At 61.5% G+C, this 21,111-nt stretch overlaps 1 protein-coding gene across 1 annotated transcript; it reads right to left on the bottom strand.

Moving 5' to 3' along the window:
- Nucleotides 1-2,010: 2,010 nt before the first annotated feature.
- On the bottom strand, nt 2,011-18,345 carry SLC6A18 (solute carrier family 6 member 18). The gene is made up of 12 exons (XM_019799244.2): nt 18,198-18,345; nt 13,290-13,430; nt 12,432-12,569; nt 11,660-11,841; nt 10,012-10,122; nt 9,029-9,141; nt 7,738-7,866; nt 6,020-6,176; nt 5,315-5,519; nt 4,796-4,955; nt 3,295-3,457; nt 2,011-2,276 (listed from the first exon to the last, which is right to left on the bottom strand). The coding sequence occupies exons 1-12, from the start codon at nt 18,343-18,345 to the stop codon at nt 2,088-2,090; spliced, it is 1,836 nt and encodes a 611-aa protein (XP_019654803.1). The 3' UTR covers nt 2,011-2,087.
- Between the last annotated feature and the right edge of the window lie 2,766 nt (nt 18,346-21,111).

The following is a 21,111-nucleotide window of genomic DNA, read 5'->3' on the forward strand; positions in this document are numbered from 1 at the left end:
GAAACAACCGTTTTCTGGTCTTCCCTAGATCTAAGCTGCACATTAGAAAGCTCATTGGCTGGTGTGTTCCCTGAACATGCAGGCAGCGGGTGGAGCTCAAGATGAGTGGTTCAAGAGGAGGCATAAACGGTGCCCCCAGGACCTCCCAACGTGCTGAGCGGTTACTCCCCGCCCCCCAGCCCCAGTTCCTGCCCCTCGCTCACCTGCACCTGGACATGTTGGTGCTTACCTGTGAGCACACTGTAAAGGGCTTCCCAAACCTGGGTGGGCTCAGAGTCACCCAGGCACTCTGGGAGGTGGAATAATGACCCCTCAAAGCACCCATGTCCTAATCCCAGAACCTGACTTGGCAAAGGGGAATTACAGGTACAGGTGGGATTAGGTAGCTAGTCAGTTGACTTCAAGATGGGGCACTCATCCTGAACTATCCAGGTGTACCTAGGGTGATCACAGGGTGAAGATGGGGTATCAGAGAGGCATAGGTGAGAAGGACTCACTGGCCTTGCTGGCTTTTTGATGGACGAAGGGACCATGAGCCAAGAGTCACAGCATGGGGGCCAAGGTGCCAACCTGACCATACCATGGGTTTGGGACGCACTTCAGGGGGTCTCTTGGGCTAACTCCATTTTAATACTCAGCTCCTCTTAGGGGGACAGTAGTGCAGGCGCTTCTGTTTCCTGGGGTCTAGCTGCCTGTGACAAACACAGCCCCAACAGGCACCCCTGGACCAGGCTCCTCTGGGGACTTTTCAGCACCCTGGACAGCGTTTGTCCCGCTGGGGATTATTAGGTTCTGGGTCTTCACAGGGTTTGATGCCAGCGGCATGGGGGGCTCACGGCCTCCTGTGGCAAGTCAGGAGCAAGCCTGTGTGTCGGGGCCCAGCACCTCAGACCTGATCCCTGGTTCACAGAGGAGGGAGAGGGGATGGAGGGGGGCAGGGGGAGGATGGGGGAAGGAGGGAGGAAGGGAGGGAAGAGATGAATGGACACATGGATGGAGGAGAGGGAGAGAGGAAATGGATGGATACATGGATGAATGGATGGACGGACAGAGGATGGATGGATAGATGGAGCGGGGAGGGAGGGGGAGGAGATGAATGGACAGAAGGATGGATGGAGGGAGGGGGAGCAGATGGATAGATGGAGGGGAGGGAGGGAGGAAACAGATGGAAGGAGGGGGAGGGAGGTGCACAGGAGGGCAGGTGCAGCTGGGTGAGGAAGTGCCCCTCCACTGAGGCTTAGAAGGGTCTGGTGTGGAGTGAGTGAAGCATTCCTTTGGAGACAGTAGGAACCTGAATGAGAATCAGCCTTTTTGTACCTTCTTGACCCACATTTGAGTCTCTGAGGAAATTTTTAAAGGACAAAGAGTGGTGTTCTCAGCAGTAAGGTCAGGAGAGTGTCCAGGGCCTGTGGAACCTGGCTGTGGCCGCAGCTGGACCCCAGCCCCTGCCTGTGCTCACGCAGCGGGGACACGTCCCGGGGCGGGAGTGGCCAGGCCGTAGACGCAGTGAGGATCCCCCACACACTGGCTTGCCCAGCCCTGGGCCTCGACATGGACCCAGGCCCCTGCTGCCTGAGAGGGTCCGCCCCACCCATCCCCTGAGTGCTCTCAGCCAGAAAGGGGCTTCCCTTACCACCCACCGGGGGGACAGCCTCCACTCTCCCTTGGGAATGACCCTTCAGATTCCCTCAACTCCGGTGGCGCCAGGCCCCAGCGGCACGTGGTGTGGATGTGAGCCGCCCCGGAGGCCGCTCTGCCAGCCTGCTTGGCCCCCGGGCCCGCCTGCCCTTCTGCCCATAGATGGATCTGCTGGGCAGCTGGACACAGTGTACGGCCACCCAGGCAGCTCCGTGCGGTGCCCCAGAGGGCAGGGCCCCAGGGGCTGGACAACAGGCTCTCTCCGGTCTGGACGGACAGTGTGGACCGTGGTGAGGGAGCTGGCCTGTGACATGAGCAGGGTCTGCGGAGTGCAATGGTGTTGGCAAGCAGCAGCCACAGGTCAGGGTCTGGGCAAGTGTGTAATGGGGTCCGGCTCTCTGAGCAAGTGGCACACAGGCTGGTCCTCCCTGCCACCCCCAGCCCGGCCCTCAGCTGGCCCCTCTGTCCTGCAGCTTCGAGCACCTGTCCTGCCAGGTGTCCTGCTTCCACCTGCGCTTGGCAAGCAGCTGGCCAAGAGCCACAGCCGGGACCCACAGTGAGGGCAGGAAGCACAGGAGGACGCAGGTGGCCTGCACCCAGCCCGGGTAGGACTTCTCCTGCCGCAAAGGGAACCGTGCCTGTGGGGACACGAGACCACAGGTGAGCCTCTGGGGGAGGGACAGGTGAGGCTGTGCTCGGCCGCAGGGACTGAGCGGTGTGGGCCAGCCTCACCCTGCCTCTTCCCGAAAGAAAGCATCAGGGTTCACTCAGTCCAGGGTGGGCAGTTGCAGCGAGGACACGGGGACCCAAAGGGTCATGTTCGGGCTGAGCCTTTCATGGGGATTGGGGCTCTGAGACATGGGCCTGGGATCTGGGGCATTCTATGGAGCACCTCCCACCACACTGAGGGGCTGCACAGCCTCGGGGGCTGCCTTGGCCTGACCTGCAGGACTGGTTGGACCCTGTGCCCCACTCCCATTCTGTAAGAGGGGGTGACACCACCCACCCAACTTGAGGCATGTCTTTTGAGGTCAACATGAGACACTAGCGTGTGAATCTGATAGGACAATAGTCATGAAAATTCTTGGGAAATATGGTGCCATTTCTCCTTCGCCCACTGCTGGCGATGTGGGGCCAGTCCTCTTTCTAAGGAGAGCTTGGAACAGAGTTACTTCCATGCTCCCAAGGAAGGGCAGCACCACAGGTGAGGCTTTGAGGGGCCAGATAGGTGGCAGGCCGGCAGGACCCACGCAGCTCATAGCGCAGCCCAGTGGACAAGGGCTGGCAGCAGAGACTGACCTGTGCTCCCTGTCTTCTGACCATGCTCAGTGGCAGCCCGGTGACGTGCACCCTACCCACCTTTCCTCGACTCAGACCAGGAGCGGGCATTTGCGGGCCAGCCCCACAGTGCATGTGAAGCGTGACTCAAGGCCGCGTCCCTGGGTGAGCTGCTCTGGGGACCTGGAAACTGCTCAGGTCCTCCTGCCACTGAGGCCTTGCCCAAGGTCCCTACCACGGTTGGCTTTGATGCCCCCAGGGGCCCTGGAGGTCTGGAGGCCCACAAGGTCATTTAGGATGTCATCTGGGCTCTGAGTGGCACCAGGGAAGGGCCAGGCCAGGCTTGAGGCGGCTCCCAGCTCCGCCCGCAGGACCTACGTATTGGGTGTTCCAGGCCCTGTAGCTCAGCGGTGTCCGGGCCAGGACAGCAATGTAGGCCACAAAAATGCTCAGCAGCAGCAGTGGGCTGACCGCCTTCCAGGTCACCCGCCAGAAGAGACCAGGCCGCCTCCCAGTCATGCCGGCTATGTCATCACTGAACCTGGCACAGAGACACTGGGCTCAGGGGTGGCCACGCGCCCACTCAGCCAGTGGCCTTCGGCCAGTGTCACCGAGATAGGGCCCACGGGGAATGTCCCCACCACCACTCTGACCGTTGCTGCCACTCAGAAAGGTTGTCACTCTCAGGCCCCCAGTCAGCATGGGAGAAGGCCCCAGGGAGCAGGTCATCCAGCTGGGGCTCCTGGGGGTTCTGCCGGGGCCCCAGGGGTGGGGTGGGGTGGAGGTGACCCAGGACACGCAGCAGCCACGCAGACACCCTGGGCCATGGTGTCAGCTCTGCCCAGGAGCTGTCAGGAAGACAGGACCCTCCTCACAGCCCCTCCCTCAGCTGCTCTCCTGAGTGTCTCTGCCTGACAGCGCATGGCTGGCTGTGCCCAGGGCTCACTGTTTCTCTCCACATTGTTGGGCTAGTCCCCCCGGATGGTTGCCTCTTGCTACTCCCTCTCCAGGTGGGACAAGCCCTCTGGCCCTCTGCTCCCCGTGCCCACAGAACAGCGGTGAATGCCCTGGCATTTGGGGCCTCCCAGGACCCTCTAGGGAGCAAGGACAGAGGTCACAGCTTCTAGAACCATCTGAGCAGGGCTATGGTCAAGGGTCACAGGTGTGAGAGGTGAGACTGACAGGTGTGAGCTGCAGGTGTGACAGGTATGATTGGCAGGTGTAAGTACAGATGTGAGCACAGGTGTAAATGCAGGTGTGACAGGTACGAGTGGCAGGTGTAAGCATAGGTGTGACAGGTGTAAGCACAGGTGTGACAGGTATAAGTGACCAGTGTGAGCAGAGGTGTGAGGAAGGTGGGACAGGTGTGAGCACAGGTGTGACAGGTATAAGTGACCAGTGTGAGGAAGGTGGGACAGGTGTGAGCACAGGTGTGACTGCAGGTGTGACATGTGAGCGACAGAGGTGGCAGGTGTGGTGTAGTTGTGAGTCCGGGTGTGCAGTGGGCCAGAGTCAGGTGGCGATTGGCAGGACCTGTGCTGGGCCTCCTCGGAGGCCTCCAGGACAGGGTCAGGGCAGGAGGGCCCCCCAGTGCCCTAGTGTCCACCTGTCCTTGGGCTTTCGGACTCTGCCCTGCGTGGCTGCAGACAGGCCATCTTGTCGCCCACCCCCACAGGCTGGAGGCCCAAGCAGCAGGTGGGGCAGGGTCCCGATTGTGCTTCTTGGACAGCTGGGAGCCGCCCCACGTCTGCTTTGGGAGGGGCTCAGGTGGTCCTGCCCACCCTGCGCGGCCCGGGACAGCAGCTACCGCGATGCCCGTGCCCCGCGCACAGGGGTGCTGGGAGCAGGCGGGCGGGGTCCCGAGGGGACGCACACTCACCGGCGCATCCCGTACACATAAGTGACCCCGACCACCTCGAGGAAGGCGAACATGACGAGGTTCAGGGGTGCGGCGTAGCTGTCCAACACCTCCAGCCAGTAGTTCCCCGACTGCAGCGTGAAGCAGATGGCCAAGAGAAAGCAGAGCAGGCAGACCAGCCCTGGAGGGACGGCGGCGCCCCTCGTCTGAGCCGGTGCCCCCGCTTCTCTGGCCCTCCCGGCACCACGTCCGGGGGCAGGAGGACGCACATGATGGGGGCTTGGTGTCCGTGGGCAGTGCTGGGAGTAACCCCTGCTCTGCCCCTGCCCGACCCTGAGGTCCCCACGATGGCCCTCGTGGGATGCCAAGTCAGTGCAGAGACTCCGGGACCGGCCCTGAGGGGTGACGAGGCCAGACCCAGCCTCCCGCTGGGACGCTCATGGAGGAAGGGTATCTGGACAGCAGGCAGCAGGGAACAGACGGCCAGGAGGCGGGGGGACAGGCAGGACAGGCCTACAAGTGGGCTGGCTGTCCACTCACCGGTCAGGGCCTCCTTGGGGAAGAATCTGTGCGTGACCCCCATATCCAGGAGCGGTGTGATGATGCTTTCCATGTTCCCGAACATGGATGACAGGCCCAAGGTGAAGAGCATACTGAAGAACAGCACGGCCCACCCGGGGGCCCCCGGCATGTGGAGGATGGCCTCCGTGAAGACGATGAAGGCCAGGCCCGTGCCGGAGGCACTCTGCAACACACGTGCACGGGGCCCTGGCGCTGCGACACACACGGTGACCCCTCCCCATCGCAGGCGCCAGGCCCTGCCCTTTGTGGCTAGACCAGCCACCAGCGCACCTCTGAGGGAACGGAACCTTTCCCCTAATACCCTGCAGCTAGCAGGCGACTGTAGGCCCAGGGGTGTTGGGCTCAGGGGCATCACCCCCATATCCAGGGGTCCACAGCTGCCCCTCACCCTTGGGGCAGCCTCCCAACTCCGGCCACACCCTGGCTCTATGACCCATCCTCTGCCCCCACCCGCAGCTGAGTGCACCAGCAACACCCAGTCTCCTGGGTCAGGCTGGCTCCCAGCCCCTGGGCAGGGCCCTGTCGGACACATTGCATCTGAGGCCACAGGCTTTCTGGAAGCCCAGCCCTGCAGAGGCACAAGGCTGCCCCAGAGTCCTTTGTTCCCAGCTGTCAGGCCAGCCTGGGCCACGTCTGGGGGGAAGATCGCAGCCGTCTGGGTACCTTATCCAGAAAGTCTTCCAGGCGGCAAGCCTCCAGGGGGAGCCTAGCCACCCTCTCAGGCTGCGTGGCGTTCAGGTGAGCGAGGACGGCGGCATAGTCGCCCCTGGAGACACTCTGGTCGGGGAAGTCAAACTCATTGATGAGATGGAGAGTGTTTCTGCAGAGACACAGACAGGCCCGTGCATGCTCGGCTGGGCACGCTGCACCCCAGAAACATCCAGAAGGACACCAGCACCGCTGCAGGGACAGAGGGACCCCGGCCTGGAGGGGACACTCCCCTGAGGGTATAGGGGGCAGCGGCAGCCCCCTGCCTCCTTGCCTTGTGCACCGGGGCAGAGCCCGGGGAGGGCTCGGGAGGAACAGTGGCCTAGTTACGTCCACCCGCCGGCACCAGCAGTTGCTCACAGGCTTCGAGGCTCGCGGCTCAAACACAGGCCCGTGGGTATTCCCGAACTTCTTACTTTACCTACTTGCTGAAATCTCTTTGTAACCTCAAAATTAGTACTCGTGACACTTCTGGGGTTATTAGTGGCTGTGTGCAGAGTCGCCCGGGGCCCAGGTCAGCAGGCGACGCTCTGCTCTCTGGTTGCAGCTCATACGATCACAGGCATCCTTACAGTCAGCTTAGGGCCACGCTGTTCGCAGTTTTATGCTCTATGCTCTTTGCTGGTGATTTTGCTGTTTAAAGTGTCCCCCAAGGGCAGCGCGGCACTGTGGTCTGGTGGCTGATGCGCGAGGCTGCCGGGCTGTGGCTCGCAGAGAACATGGCAGAGGAGCCTCGTTCAGGCCCGAGTCACGGCTGTCACCGTGAGCACACACTGGGTCACAGTGCTCAGTGGAGACAGCTGAAAGCGCTGCCCCTGCTGCTCCCCAGGGGGTCACACTGTTCACCATGTGGGCGCTGCAGTCTTCCCAGAACATTCCAGTGGGTGCACACATCCCATAGCACCCAAGCTCGAGCTGTGCCTGGTGTGGCTGCTCCATGTCCCCCTCTGCCCTCTGTGGGCCGTGGCCCTGAGCGTGGCCAGAGCGTGGTTAGCACAGGTGTCACCGTTGACGGGGCTGCCCTCGGCACTGTGGATGCCCGGCAGCATTGTGGAGGGGCGAGCCTGCACCCCGCCACGGGTCTGCCTGGTGGACCGCCTCTGGAGGGCTATTTGGGAGCAAGAACTGACAGCCTTAGCAACGCCGTGGCATTGATGCAACTGTCCCATGTGCACAGGCCGCCCTGAGGCCTCAGTGACCTGTGCTGTCGTGGCCAGCGACCACAGACTGAAAGCCGCAAGCGAACGGACATTTATTCTCCCAGCTCTGAGGCCAGAAGTCCACGGGAGGGGTGTCAGCCAGGCCACACTCCCTCCCGAGGCTCCAGGGGAGGGTCCCTCCCACCTTCTCCAGCTCCTGGCGCCCAGGCGTCCCTCCAACCTCTGTCTGCCTCCTCACACGGCCTCCCCCATGCGCATCTGCGTGTCTCCGCCTGTCTCTTGTAAGGACACAGTCGCTGGATTGGTGTGACCTCATCCTAACCAGTGTCTGCCAGGACCCCACCTCCACATCGGGTCACGCTCTCGGCTGCGGGTGGACGCGAACTTCTGGAGACTCCCCGCCCCCCTCCCCTCAGGAAGGAAGAGGTGGTCGTGTGGGGCCCAGAACAGCAAGCATCTGAAGGCCGAGCGCTGTGGACACCCCTCCCTCAGAGCCAAGGGCCCCGTGCTCACCTGTCCAGGCAATGCCCGTGGTCATTGGCCGCCTTGAATCCCAAAACAGAGAACACAGCAATGGACGCATAGAGGGAGGTCATGCTGTTGACCAAGGCGATGGTCACTGTGTCCTTCTCACAGTTGTTCCTGGCAGACACACACACGCGGTGCCTCTGTGCTTAGGGCTATCTCCACACCGGACCTGGGACACGCCCGACACACGGAGCCTGCACGCCCATGACCCCGAGCACTGGCACTGTTCCCCCTAGTCTCAGGACAATCTCGGACCCCCTTCCACAGTCCCCTCCCCGCTGACCCCTCCCTGACCACCCCTCCCTGCTAACCCCCTCCCCACTGGCCCCTCCCCCATTGACCCCCTCCCTAATGCCTTCCCCAATAACCCCTTCCCTACCAACCCCCTCTCCTCTGACCCCTCCCTGACCACCTCTCCCTGCTGACCCCTCCCTAACTAGCTCCTTGCTGATTCTCTTCCCATTGATCCCTCCCTGACCACACCTCCCTGCTGACTCCCTCCCCACCAGGCCCCTCCCCACCCACCCCAGCTCAAGACAGTGGATGGTCTAAAACCCTCAGCCTCCACCCCTGTCCCCCAGGCCTGGACACAGGGAGCTGAGGACAACATGGGGCACAGTGGAGCTTGGCAGGGGTTTTGGGGAGATTATCTCCACGGGAGGAACGCACACAAGCCACATGGAGTGGGCGGAGGTGGTCACTTGCCAGGCGTAGTCGTGTGAAACCCCCAAGCCCATCCCCTACATCCCCACCCCTGCACTCCAGGGAGGGGGATGCTCCGGCCACCACATGAAGTCACGTTAGTTCGGGCGGTCCCAGCGGCGTGTGGCCGCCTGGTTTATGATATGGCGGGTGGCGCTTTAGTGCCTGAGCACCGGGGGTTCTTACAGCAGGTGCGCGGTTCCCGCAGGGAGGTGGCCGCCCCATGTCCATCCTAAGTGACCAGGGATGGCTGATATACACCGTGTGTCTGCTTTTATGGCCTCGAGCATGACACACATGTTTCCTGTGGGTTGGTGTCAGCCCCGGTTATGGCCTTGTTCCTGGGATTGATTGTCTGGAATAGCTTCCTCTGGAACCCGCTAGAAGCTGCAGTAGGGGCCCAGTGCGTGACTGAATCACTGGTAGAATCCCCACGAGTCTGCTCCTGTCACAAGTTCACACCAGGCCACGTGGGATGTGACACTGGGGGGGGGGCTCTGTGCTTTCCGGAAATTTCAGGACAGGAGGCCCAGCCCCTCGGTGGAAGGAACCCACCCCCAAGCCCGGGCCCTACCTGGGCGGGTTATAACTTGCAAAAGCAATGTGCCCTCCTAAGGCCAGGGACAGGGAGAAGAATATCTGTGTGGCTGCGTCCAGCCAGACCCGGGGGTTCCAGAGAACTTGCACCTGGAAGACACAGAATCCTGTTGTGCCGCAGAAGAACCACACCACCAGGGAGCCCACGGCCCCAGAACGTTCCCAAAGCTCCCCCTGACGTCTCTCGTGAAGGAGTGTGAACAGGTTAGGGCCACCAATGAGAGCGCACGACTGAAATGGCGGTTCACAGGGCAAGCGTGGCCTTGCTGTTCTGCGTTGGGTTAAGCAAAGCCACGCCTCCCATCCACGTGGGACACACAAGCTCTGAGAACTTGGCTGGCTGGCCGCTCAGGGCTGAGAAAAGGGTCTGAGCAGCTTGACTTGGGTGTGTGCATTCTGCTCCTCGCAGACATGGTGGTTCTGGGGACTTGAAGGATCCCGCAGTGGCTGGGACACAGTGCCCGGTGTCTCTGCTGCTGGGGACGGACCCGGGCTGCTGCACATCCACACCCTGTGCAGCCCCTGGAAACTCCCAGGGAATGCTAGGGTCCTGGACAGTGTGGAAGGGTCTAGGAGGGCTGCGGGCTCCAGTGTGGGCCCTTGGGGCCTGTGACTCCTCACCTGTTAGGACGTGTGCAGCTGGCTAGGCCCTCAGAGGTATGAGGTGCAGGGCACTGGGGGGACATCGGGGCCCCAGCTGGCTCCTCCCCTGGACCCCGCCAGCAACATTCCCCAGGCTTCATGTCCCAAACCAAGTCCTCCTCCTGCACCTGACCCTGACCCTGACCTCCTCCCTGAGACCCCATACCACCCTCCTTGCCCTCACCCGCATGTGGCCATGGGCGGCCTGGCCACTGGCTAATGGCCATTCACACAGCCAGGGGATGGAGCGAGCTGGGCTGGGCTGGGCTCTGACTCATGTGTTTCCTGGAGCCTGGACTTCAATTCAAACCAACTTACATCCGGAGTGAACAGGTAGATTAACCCTTTGACTGCCCCGGGCAGGGTGAGTCCTCTGATAAGGAAGATCGTCAGGACCAGGTAAGGAAACAGGGCTGTGAAATAAATTGCCTTTAAAAAAGACCAAATTGTTAGACTTTTCAATGGTTTCTGTTCCGTATACAACCACTAAGAGGCAGGTGTGCTGTAAACGCCTCCGTGGCCAGCCTCCTGTCAGTCATCTGGGATTCCAGCCAAGCCAGCGCAGAGGGCACCATGGGGCCTGTGGGCCCCAGTCAGGCTCTGAGGGTCTGGTGCTCATGGGGACGGTCACAAGCAGATTCACATACGCGCTTGTGTCTGTGGGGCGGGCGCTGACCATCCCAGGCGAGTGGGCCTCCCGCTTACCCACACCCCAGGTCTCCCAGGCACCAGCCCTCCTCCTCCTCTCCGATGCCCAGAACCGGCCACTTCATAGGGGCCTTGGGGCCACGCCTGCCCACACCTGTCTCCCCAGCATTGGAACAGTGCCCCCTCCTGGGTGTGGTCTGGGGTCTGCACAGAGTAAATGTCATGACTCTCTACCTTCACGGCCACCCCCAAGTCCCTGAGTACAGACTGGCTGGGGAGTCACCCCGATGCCCCGTAGTGACTTCCATCTCAGGGCTATTTGGAATTTCTGGTGGCTTGTTGGGCCTAATGGTTGCTTTGGTCTATATCAGTAATTCTGTCCCTCTCAAGCACGGAGACCCTCACAAGACAGCAGCCATAACGTGCCAACTAGGAAAATCTGCAGGCACGTGCACGTGCCTGGATCTGTGCCAGAGGGCCACAAATGTGTGTTGGGAGCCATGTTGCAGACGTTGAAAGGGAAGATGTGTGTCCGTGCCCCAGGAGAAGAGAGGGCGCACGGCGAGGTCAGGCTTTCCAGCCAGAGACCCAGGCCTGCCCTGGTCTTCTGCACAGAAACCACATGAATAACTGCTGACACACTTCTCCTCATCACTGAATTCACTTCAGAAGATGGTGAACTGTTTAAAACGAACATGCTGGAGCACGTTTACCGCTCACAGACCATCATAGTGAAATGTGAGCCAGCGGCAGGAAAGCAGAGGAAGGCAGCGCAACACGAGTGAGGGCTGCTGCCTCATCCCGGGGGCAGTGTCGCTTCCAGATGGACCCATGGCCAAGGCCCTAGTCCAACCCCAAGGGTAGAACAGTTGCCGCTGACAAGCCAACAGACAGATAGAGTGGGGTCACAAGAAACACCCAGGAAATGGGAGAAGCAGGAACAGAGAACAGAGGGGACCGGTAGGAAACAAACACAGGATGGCAGACAGAGCCTGGATTAATTGTCACACTAAACGTAAATGGTCTAAATGGCCAAACAAGGGCAGGGACTGCCAGCTTCGATAGAAACACAAGATCCAGCTGGTGCATCTGCAAGAAACCTACTCTAAACATGCAGACCCAAACAGGTTAAAAGGAAAAGAGTGGAGAAACCTCCCAGTTGGAGTCTGAGCAGAGTGTCGTCAGGTAAAGGTGCCCACGTCCAGGGAGGGCACTGGTCCTCAGGTCTGCACCCTCCCAGCACAGCCTCCCAGTAAGCCCATGCATGAACACCAAGCTGGAGGGAGCCAGGCAGTGCGGTCCACCCCAGGGGTCTCACCTTGCCTGTGGATTCGATGCCTCTGATGACACACAGGTACACGACTGCCCAGGATGCAGCCAAGCAGGCCAGCAGCCGCCACTGGATGGAGCCGTTGTCGCTGATGTCGGCCGTGATGTTCAGCGTCTGCCGGTACCAGAAGTAGCTCACAGTGCTGCTGGCCTGGCACTCGGCCTCAAACCCTGGAACCAGGAGGGTCCTGTCAGGGGCTGGCCATGGCGCTCAGGCCCGGATGTGGGCTCCGCAGGCCTCCGCCCAGGAGTGCAGTGTGTGGATAACCGGGCCTGGAGCTGCTGCACCAGCACAGGCACACGGGGCAGGACCCGTGGCCCCTGCTGCCCAGGGCATGCAGCTGTGGCTAGAGGGCTGACGCAGGGAGACTGACGGCCCAGACGTGCCCCTGGGCTGGCCTGGCTCAGAACGTGCCAAGCTCAAGTTAGTATCAGCAGATGCAGGAAGGGAAGGAGGGTTAACAAAGCTTCATGAGCCAGTGTGAAAGAGTGACATTTCCTGTGCTGTGAGTATCTCTGCGGCAGCACGTGGCTGAGGTCTGGACTTAATCCAGTGAAAGCCGCCGTCCCGCCCACTCAGCCTCTCATTGCTGGGCATGCACGCAGCTGGGCTGAGAATACACAGGGTCTCTGCGGGCCCTGGACCCATCAGTGGTCAGATACAGTGGGGTAAGGAGAATAGGATTTCATATGTGCTGTTCAGGAGAGCCCATGCGGGGCCCGCGGGAGGCAGGGCTGAGCGTCCTGCCCCCCAGCGCTACCTGTGCGGTTGAGGTCCAGCGGGCAGGAGCTCCAGGGGAGTGGGTACTGGAAGGAGTTGAGCAAATACCACAGCACCCACGTCAGGACGGTGTTGTAGTACAGGCTGACCAGGAAGGACACGGTGAGGCAGCCCAGCCCTGCGGACAGGCAGCGGTCAGCTCCTCCCCCTCTCCCTGGCCACAGAGCTCCAGACACCCAGCACCCCACTCCGGCTCCCTGTCGTCCCCCAGGCCTCCTGCTGCTCACCCCCCGCCAGCCCACATGGGGCCCCTGCACGGAGGGCGACGCGTTGTGCTCACGCCCATGTGGCCCCTCCCTCAGCTGGGCCGGCGTCTGCCTCTCCACGGGCTTCCCGGCAGGCCCTGCAGACAGCGCTGCAGCGCTGCTCGGACCCCTCCTTGCAGCACCCACCTCATGGCACTCCGGGCATCAGGCTTCCCCTCTGTGTAGGCCCCCCTGGACACTCTCAAGCTCCCAGGTGTGTGGGCTCAGTGCCCGCGGGCACATACGCCCGGTGATCCAGGACCGCTTGCTGCTGCTCCGTGGGGCTGGGCCTGCTGCCTCCTCCTCCTGCACCCTGAGCTGACCCCACGCAGCGCCCTGCACCCAGATCCCTGCTTGGGCTGTGGGGGAACCAAGCAGGGCCTCCTGGAGGAGGCTTAGTCAGAGCACGAGCAGACCCAGCTCCCACAGGGACGCTGCCACGCCCATCTACCCGAACTGCTACGTCCGGGCCCGTCTTCTGCAGGGTCACTGAGTACGAGCTGGAAGGACGCGCTCACACAGGGCACATCCGGGACCTGCAGACCCCCACCCTCCCAGCAGCTCTGGGCAGGGGTCAGAGGGCAGCAGCCTACCCACGCCGCCCAGGTAGGGCGAGATGGCCGTCCACACCCCGATGCTGCCTCTCCGCAGGCGCTGGCCGATGGCCAGCTCTATGTAGAAGATGGGGATCCCCTCGAGGACCAGGGCGATGAGGTAGGGGATGAGGAAGGCCCCTGCAGAGACACGGGTCAGCGGAGGGTCAACGACTGCCTGGAGGGGCCTTGGGCTGGGACGGACTGGTCTGCACGTCGGCCACCTGGTCGGCTGCTGTTTCAAGCCACTCGGCAGAGTCCCACCTTGTGAGACCTTGGGGGCAAGTTTCATGCCACGACGAGCCGTGTTGTTCTTACAGGGACACCCCACACCCCAACTACGGGGCCTCCTGTGATATGGGGCTGGTCTGGCTCCTGGCAGAATGTTGGAGAAGGTGGACATGTGAAATGGTCTCTCGAGCCTTGTGCCTGAGTGGAGGCGGGAACCTGTCTCTCCATGCCTGGACATGACCATCACCCCTGCATGTCTGGATGCTGGGGGGTGGGTACCCGTAGCCACGGCGGAGTGAGGCTCCGTGGTCCCCCAAGGGAGCACACACTGGCCGCCTAGATGGGATCGATGGGAGAGCCACACTTTCTGCACCAGAAGCCAGTGGTGGCGGGAGCAGGAGAAAAGGCCACGAGTGTGAGGAGCGAGGGGCCTGGCCTTTCCCAGAGCCCACAGCCCTGAGTGGCCCCGCCAGGTCACCTGGGGGCGCCTGTGGGGAGATGCCAGTTCCCACATCCCACGGGACTGCGGGTGTTCTCATACTGTTGGGGGAAAGGAGTCCCCATACAGTTGAGAGCTGCATTTTCTTCCAGTTAACCACAGTGTGTGGGCCTGCTGGCCCTTAGATGCTCCAGGACTGACAGCCGCTTCCCCCACCTGCATGCACAGGGAGGGCCATGTCGGGGAACGTGCTCCCTGCATTTCCCTGGCCCGGCAGGTCCAGTGCAGGTCCAGCCTCCCTGAGGGCCAGTCTCTCCCGGGGATTTTGCATCGTGGTCAGAGGTTTTGATGCTGAGTTGAGGCCCTGGGGAGGACAGGTGGCCACTCAGCCCACATCAGCTTCTGCACAGGACGCCAGTATTTGGGGCAAAGCAGTGCCTGTTGGTGTCATGCATATAGTGGCGAAACCGCCAAGGAGCTTGGAAGAACAATGTGGAATTCTCAGAGACGGCCTTGAGGGATGCACCGGACACCCCAGGGATGACCAGGGCACCTGTGGGCAGGGGCTTGGAGCTGGGGGTGTGAATACAGCCCGGACCACTTCAAGGAGCTCCTGGCAGGAAGAGGGGCCAATCACAGGCCAGGGGTTCAGGGTCCAGATGGAGGAGCCCTCCCCAGCCTGCCCTTCTTCCCGTCCCACCCCACCCACACCACGCACTGGGGGTGTGCAGGTGTGTGCACCTCCCAGCCTCCCTTGCGCCTCGAGCGCACACCTGCAGCATGGTGAGGACGGAGGGAACCAGTGGCCCAGGCCCCACGGGCAGGTGCTGGCCGTCAGACAGTGGCTCTGGGTCCCTGGTATTTGACCCACTGTCTGGAAAGGGCATGCAGGCTCCAGGCCGGCCAGGACCCACGGATCCCCGGCTGTGCGGGGAGGGTCACAGCCAGCAGGCCCACGGCAGGGACCCCCCGGGAGGACCAGTCCAGGGGAAGGGGGGGTTTCTCCTCGTATCCGACCTGGTGCAGCTGAATCAGCTTCGGGGCGAAGGGAGGGAGCAGCTCTGTGATCACAGGGGGAGAGCGGCACAGTCGTAGCTTTACTGCGTGTGGGTGCAGTTCGGCCCCGTCCAAAACGCGTGTGGTCCGTGACTTGGATAAAAACCAAGCCGGTTTGGAGGAGGGCGCCGGTCGCAGGACGACCCAGCCGTGGGATTAGAGAGGTGGGACTTCGAGCCCCACCTGGAGCTCGGGCTGGGGAGAGGGCCTGCAAACTGCTAATGGCCCAGGCCGGTGATTCAATCCACCGTACAGGAAGGAACCTCCGTGGAAACGTGAGCCGCGGGGCTTGGAGAGCTTCCAGGCTGGTGAACGCGGGAGGTGCCGGAGGGCGCGGCACCCGAAAGCGCGGGGGGCTCTGACGCCCCCACTCTGTGCAGGCTGCCGCGTGGCCGCTGTGGCGCTGTATGCTTTCTAGAAACCTGGTCGGCGAGTGAGCTGTTTCCTGGGCTCTGTGAGCCCTTCTTGCAAAGTTCTGAACCTGAGGAGGGAACGTTGGTGCCCCTGACTTGTAGCAGACTAGGATGGACTTTGCGGACCCTGCGGGGAACCACTACTTGAGACTGGGGTCTGAGGTGCGGGTGGTGCCGCAGGGTTCGCGCTCACTTCAGGTGGGTTGGCAGAAATGGGTTAAATTCTGCCCGGATTGGGAGAATTGGTTGGTGTGGGCAAAACCCTCACACGTGTGGTGTCAGACGATGAGAGTTTTTTCTGGTCGGGGCTGGGGGTGGCGAAAGCCCCGCGCATCGCCAGCCGGAGGGGTGCTGGAGGCCAGGCACGCGGGTCCCGTCCTCTGAGAAAATGGCACGGAGAAAAGGGGATGGCTGCAGAGCCCGGCACAGCCGAGAATCGGAACAAGACACCCGACATCGTCCGGAGGAGAAAATGAAGGACGGAGAAGACCAGGGCGGGAGCGTGATACTCTGTCTCTGTGGATGGGGTGACTCAGTGTTGCCAAGACGGACATTCGCCCCCTGACAATCTAGAAATCCCACGCGACGCCCGTGAAACCGAGAGTCTTCCGTGGAATCCACAGCCTGGCTGTGAAGTCACGGGGGACAGTGACGGCCAACGCAGAACCGGGTCGACACAGGAGTGAGATGACTCGCCCTGCTGGACATTTGGACTGACTGTCCAACTAGGGTCATCACATCCATGCATGACTCCGCAGTCTCCATGGATGTTGCTGAGCTTGCAACACGGCCGTGTGGAGATTGCAGGCCACTCACTCGATGTCCCACTTGTGTTGCCATGGACATGGTCGTGAATGATTCCTGGGCTGGAAACTTAGACCCGAGCAGGTGCTTGGAGGGTCTCCACGCTGCCCTGCACCGGCCACTGGTGGGGTCCACGCCCTGACCGCGGGGGCTGACGCTCACCCAGAAGCCGTGCGGAGGCGACAGAATGCCCTGCAGGTGCGGCTGAGTGTTTCCCCTCATTCTGCCTTTTAAGTTGCCTTTTAAGTCTCATCCTTAAAGAGAAGCCTACAGACCTGAGTAATCACTAAGGACAGAAAATATTCACCCTCAGGGGACATGAGTTTGCGCAGAATAGAAACGCAATAGGTCATCTGCTCATCTTACTATCAAAGTAATCAGTGGTAGTCGAAGTGAGATACAAGCATTCTCGCATGTGAGGGGTGCTTGCTTAGGAAAAGTATGAGTTTTGGGGCGCCTGGGTGGCACAGCGGTTAAGCGTCTGCCTTCGGCTCAGGGCGTGATCCTGGCGTTATGGGATCGAGCCCCCACATCAGGCTCCTCCGCTATGAGCCTGCTTCTCCCTCTCCCACTCCCCCTGCTTGTGTTCCCTCTCTCGCTGGCTGTGTCTATCTCTGTCAAATAAATAAATTAAATATTTANTTCCTCTCCCACTCCCCCTGCTGTGTTCCCTCTCTCGCTGGCTGTGTCTATCTCTGTCAAATAAATAAATTAAATATTTTAAAAAAAAAAAAGGAAAAGTATGAGTTTTGAAACTTAAACATGTCATGACATTTCACGAAGTGCTTCACACCTGGAAATAGGGCCTAAAAGAACTGTTTAAAGAGCAGGGTCCCCCAGCCCATGAGCTCAGGTGGTGACGGGCTGGTCCTGGCACCCAGTGGCGGGGACACAGCCCGCCGGAGGCCCTCGGGCCAGACAGCGCCAACACACGGGTTCTGGAAGCTACGTTCCTGGGACAGTCCCGGCACGACACAGCACAGAGTGATACCCAACTGGTTCGGTTCCAAGCAGCATTTACTGACCTGCACTGACCACCAGCATGCGGGTCACCCCTCTGAGCCCGAATGTACGTCTCCTGATGCACAGGGCAGCTCAGGGGCCCTAGGAGCCCCGGCTCTCCCCCTCCCCCTGGACTGCGGAGTGCTCTGTGCCTCCAAGGAAACCCTCAGTCTCAGGTGACCCACGGCCCACGGTGCCCACCCAGCCCCAAACCCCATGGAGGTTCTGACACCTCGGGGACAGCGGTTCCAGGAGAGACGTCTCCTCCAGCTTCTTATAATCAGGAAAAAATAATAAACTTCCAGGAAGCCATTTCCTCATAAACAGGGATGCCACCCCCGGCACTACCCCCACCCGGTCTGCTCTGAACAGGTCCCGAAGACCCCCAGCCTGCACCCCCCCCCCAATGTAGCCGGACCGCTGTCTGCCCAGCATGGCCGGGAGGCCACTGTGTGCCCTGGGAAGGGGCCAGAACAACTCCCATCAGCCACAGTACACAGACCTTCGCTTCTGCCCTGCTCCTGCTGGGGGCCAGAGGCATCGCCCTCAAAGCAAACAGCCCCCACATTTCCAGCCAGGGGCTGGTGGATGCAGGAGGATCGCCCTATAGGGCTTCCGGGGGCCTCGGGTCTTACGCGTGCGGAAGGGGGCTTGATGGCAAGTGGACCCGACCCTGAGACCCGACGGGCCCCAAGGTTGCACCCCCAGAAAAGGACCGGCCTGGCCTGGGCAACGTTCCGTGTCTGCTCCCCGGGGCCGTGGGTGGCAGGTGGGGCCGGCTTGCCTGGCACCACCTTGGGCGCTGGTGAAGGGGGGGTGCCCTGGCCGGGCACAGACGGGGGGGTCACCAGCCTACAACGAGCCTCATGAAGGACGGTGTTCGGAAAGCTCCCCTGGGACCCAGCAGGCTGGACGGCCACTGCACAGGCTCCCCGGGTGGCGGGGGCCGTGGGGGCGGCTCACCTCCGCCGTAGGTCTGGCACAAGTACGGAAACCTCCAGATGTTGCCCAGCCCCACAGCAAAGCCGATGCAGCTCAGCAGGTACTGCAGCTTGTTGGCCCACGCCGGCCGCTGCCCCCCGCGCGGCTCCACTGCCCCCGCGCGCGCCATGCTCCCCACTCGCTCCTGCCGGACGCCGGGTGCGTTCGCATTATTTAAAGGAAAACCAGTGGGCCAGTTAATTGGTAACTCGGGCCAGGCCCTCGCTCTCTTCCGGGCGGTCCTTTCCTGACCCTGTGCCCTCCGCCCGCACCTCGCTCGTGCCCGAGGCAGGCGGCTGCCCCGGGTCCCACCAGGGCCTCCTGTTCCCGTCGGGGACGCGCCCGGACTCCCAAGACCACGGCACCTTTAGCTGTTTTATAAAAACCAATCACTTTCTAATCAACCTTTTGATTCTGGGACCGTGTAGCCCCGTCGCTGTGAGGAGTGGCGCAGAGCCGTGTGTCCTCGCCCCACTTCCCCAGCGGTGGCATCTTGCAGATATCTCATCCGTGTCCCCGCAGGGATGCTGACGTGATAGGTCAGTTCGGCACGTGTCCATCACAGGGAGAGTCCCTCCTGCCCCCTTCAAGGCCACACATGCCCCCCTCCGCTCCTGCCCTTTCTGCGCCCCCGCCAGCTTTTCCCGTCTGTTCTGCATTGCTACTGTTCTGTCCTTTCTAGAATGTTCTATAAGCAGAGACCCCAGCGTGACTTCAGGGTGGGCCTGCTCCTTTCAACGTCGTTCTCCAGGGACCGAGGCGTGGAGACACCGTGTGTTCACCACGCATGGAAGGGTGGCTAGTGCCCAGGGAGGGATCCACCCCCCAGCACCCACCACATGCAGGGTGGAGGGCCTGTGTCCCAGAGGTCCTCCCCTGCTGGGGCAGGGGCAGGGGCAAGGGTGGGAGGGGCTTCTTCTCTTCCCCTCAGAGACAACTGGTGCCCTCAGGCAGCGAGTGGGACAGCATGACACCCATGGCCACAGGGGCTCAGCCAGGCTGGGGGACGTCCCAGTCGTCCCCTCCATGTAGGGTCCCCCTGCAGTGGGATGAAGCGTGATGAGCTGATATGATGGACCCAGCCTGGGCCTCCTTTGGGGCTCCTGGACCCGTGGACCCCTGGTGGATGCTTCCAGGACAGGCTGGGGCCCTGCATGTGAAATTCCCACTTCCCAGGACGCCGGTCTCACACAGACCCAAATGTGTGGGGCCCAGAGCTCCATGGACGCAGTGACTTGGTGTCATGACTTCTCCAGAGAAAATCACCCCCCCCCACCAGAACTGTGGTCCCGCGCTGCCCTGAATGACGGGCCCTGCTGTTTGCTCATCCCTCGGCATTTAGACAACATTAAGGCCCAGGCTATGAAACAGTGATTTATTTAGACAGGTACACATTATGCCCACAAATCCTGCATTTCCAACAACTCACAAACACACCAACGCTGCAGAACAAGGCACTCGCTGGGGGACAAAAGGACTGGGGGAGCCCCTCGGGCCACACCTGCCGGTCTCCTCCCCACGCACCTTGGTTGGGGCAGCAGATCCATGGGGGGCTGCTCAGTGTTCTCTCAGTGGGGGTGGGAAAGCTTTGAGAGCAGGGTGGAGGCTGGAGTGGGGCAGGACGTGGGACCCCGGGCAGGTGCATGCCATCATGGCCTTGCACGGCCGGCTGTGAGCCCCCGAGGGTTCTGCAGGTCACGGCATCCAAGTGACTGGCAGCATAAGAGGGCTGGACGTGCCGGTGTTCGAAGGAGGTTCCCGGCGGGGCTGCAGGGCTGAACTCTGTGTTACCGCGGGACGGGAGGCATTGGGATGGGGATAGGGCCCCGGGGCATCCGTGTAGGGGTGACATGGCTCTGGGACCCACCGTCCCACCCAGGTCCCCACCCTGGCCCAGCGGATGCTCAGAAAGTCCAGTTTAACGTAAACTTCCAGATTTTTCCATGGAGAGTGGAGGTGAGCTCATTAAAATAACTAGTCCATGTGCCAAGTGACTTTGGCCGAGATGGCTGTTGAATCCCAGAAAACAAGCCTTCCCATGACGGGCAGGGAAGAGCCAGCACCAGCCTTCACCGAGGGGTGCCCAGTGGATGGGCTTCCCTGTCCCTGCCGTGCTCGGGGCACACGGGCTGCCCTCGACCTTGGCGGCTGTGGCCGAGTTACCCGCTAACCCGTCTTTCGCAACACCTAGCTACACACTCATGCAGTGAATATGCCGCTTCAGAAAACTCAAAGGGTGGTTTTGCCTTCATTTCAGCCGCCTTGAGTTTGTCTAACTGCTCACCTCTCCGCGGCAGCCAGAAGCAATGATTAATCAGGCCGGCATCCTGCCAAGGCCAGCGGACGGGCAGTCAGGGCTCAAAGGGACTCCGCCGAGCCTTCCGGAGCTCACAGCCCAGGGGCTCGAGGAGGGCAGTCCTCATCACAGGGCACCAGTGCCCCGACCTTACTGTGAGCTCCTGGGTCAAGGGTCGAAGGGTGGGTGGCTATGAGACTGGATCTGAGGGGCCGAGGGGGCATCACGCTCCCGTCTCCCACGGGGCGAGCTCCGCAGGCACGGCCTCCCCACAACGCTGCAGCTGTGACTCTCCCTCGGCATGCACAGGCGTGGCGGGACCCAGGCCATGGCGGCAACGGGGTGGCAGCACGTGCCCCACCATGTCCGTGACAAGGGCAAGCGCGTGTGCACGTGGACATGCACACACACACGTGGACACATGGCTGTGTGTGCACAAACACACACGCATCCAACACGTTTATACAACACACACTCACACATACCACAGCCATGCACACAGCACAGGTATACACACGCCGACCATGTGCTCATGCACGTGGACACACATGCTTGGACGTGATCACACGCGTGCTTCCATACACCCCCACACGCTCACAG

This window comes from Ailuropoda melanoleuca, chromosome 3 (assembly GCF_002007445.2).
Source record: "Ailuropoda melanoleuca isolate Jingjing chromosome 3, ASM200744v2, whole genome shotgun sequence".
NCBI classification, from domain to species: Eukaryota; Metazoa; Chordata; class Mammalia; order Carnivora; family Ursidae; genus Ailuropoda; species Ailuropoda melanoleuca.

Excerpts from the sequence above, each read along its gene's own strand:
- SLC6A18 (XM_019799244.2), bottom strand. The coding sequence starts at position 18,345 with ATGGCGCGCGCGGGGGCAGTGGAGCCGCGCGGGGGGCAGCGGCCGGCG. Across the intron at positions 11,842-12,431 it reads GCTGGACCTCAACCGCACAG|GGTTTGAGGCCGAGTGCCAG; the intron begins GTAGCGCTGGGG and ends TCCTGGTTCCAG. Across the intron at positions 9,142-10,011 it reads TCTACCTGTTCACTCCGGAT|GTGCAAGTTCTCTGGAACCC; the intron begins GTAAGTTGGTTT and ends TGTGTCTTCCAG.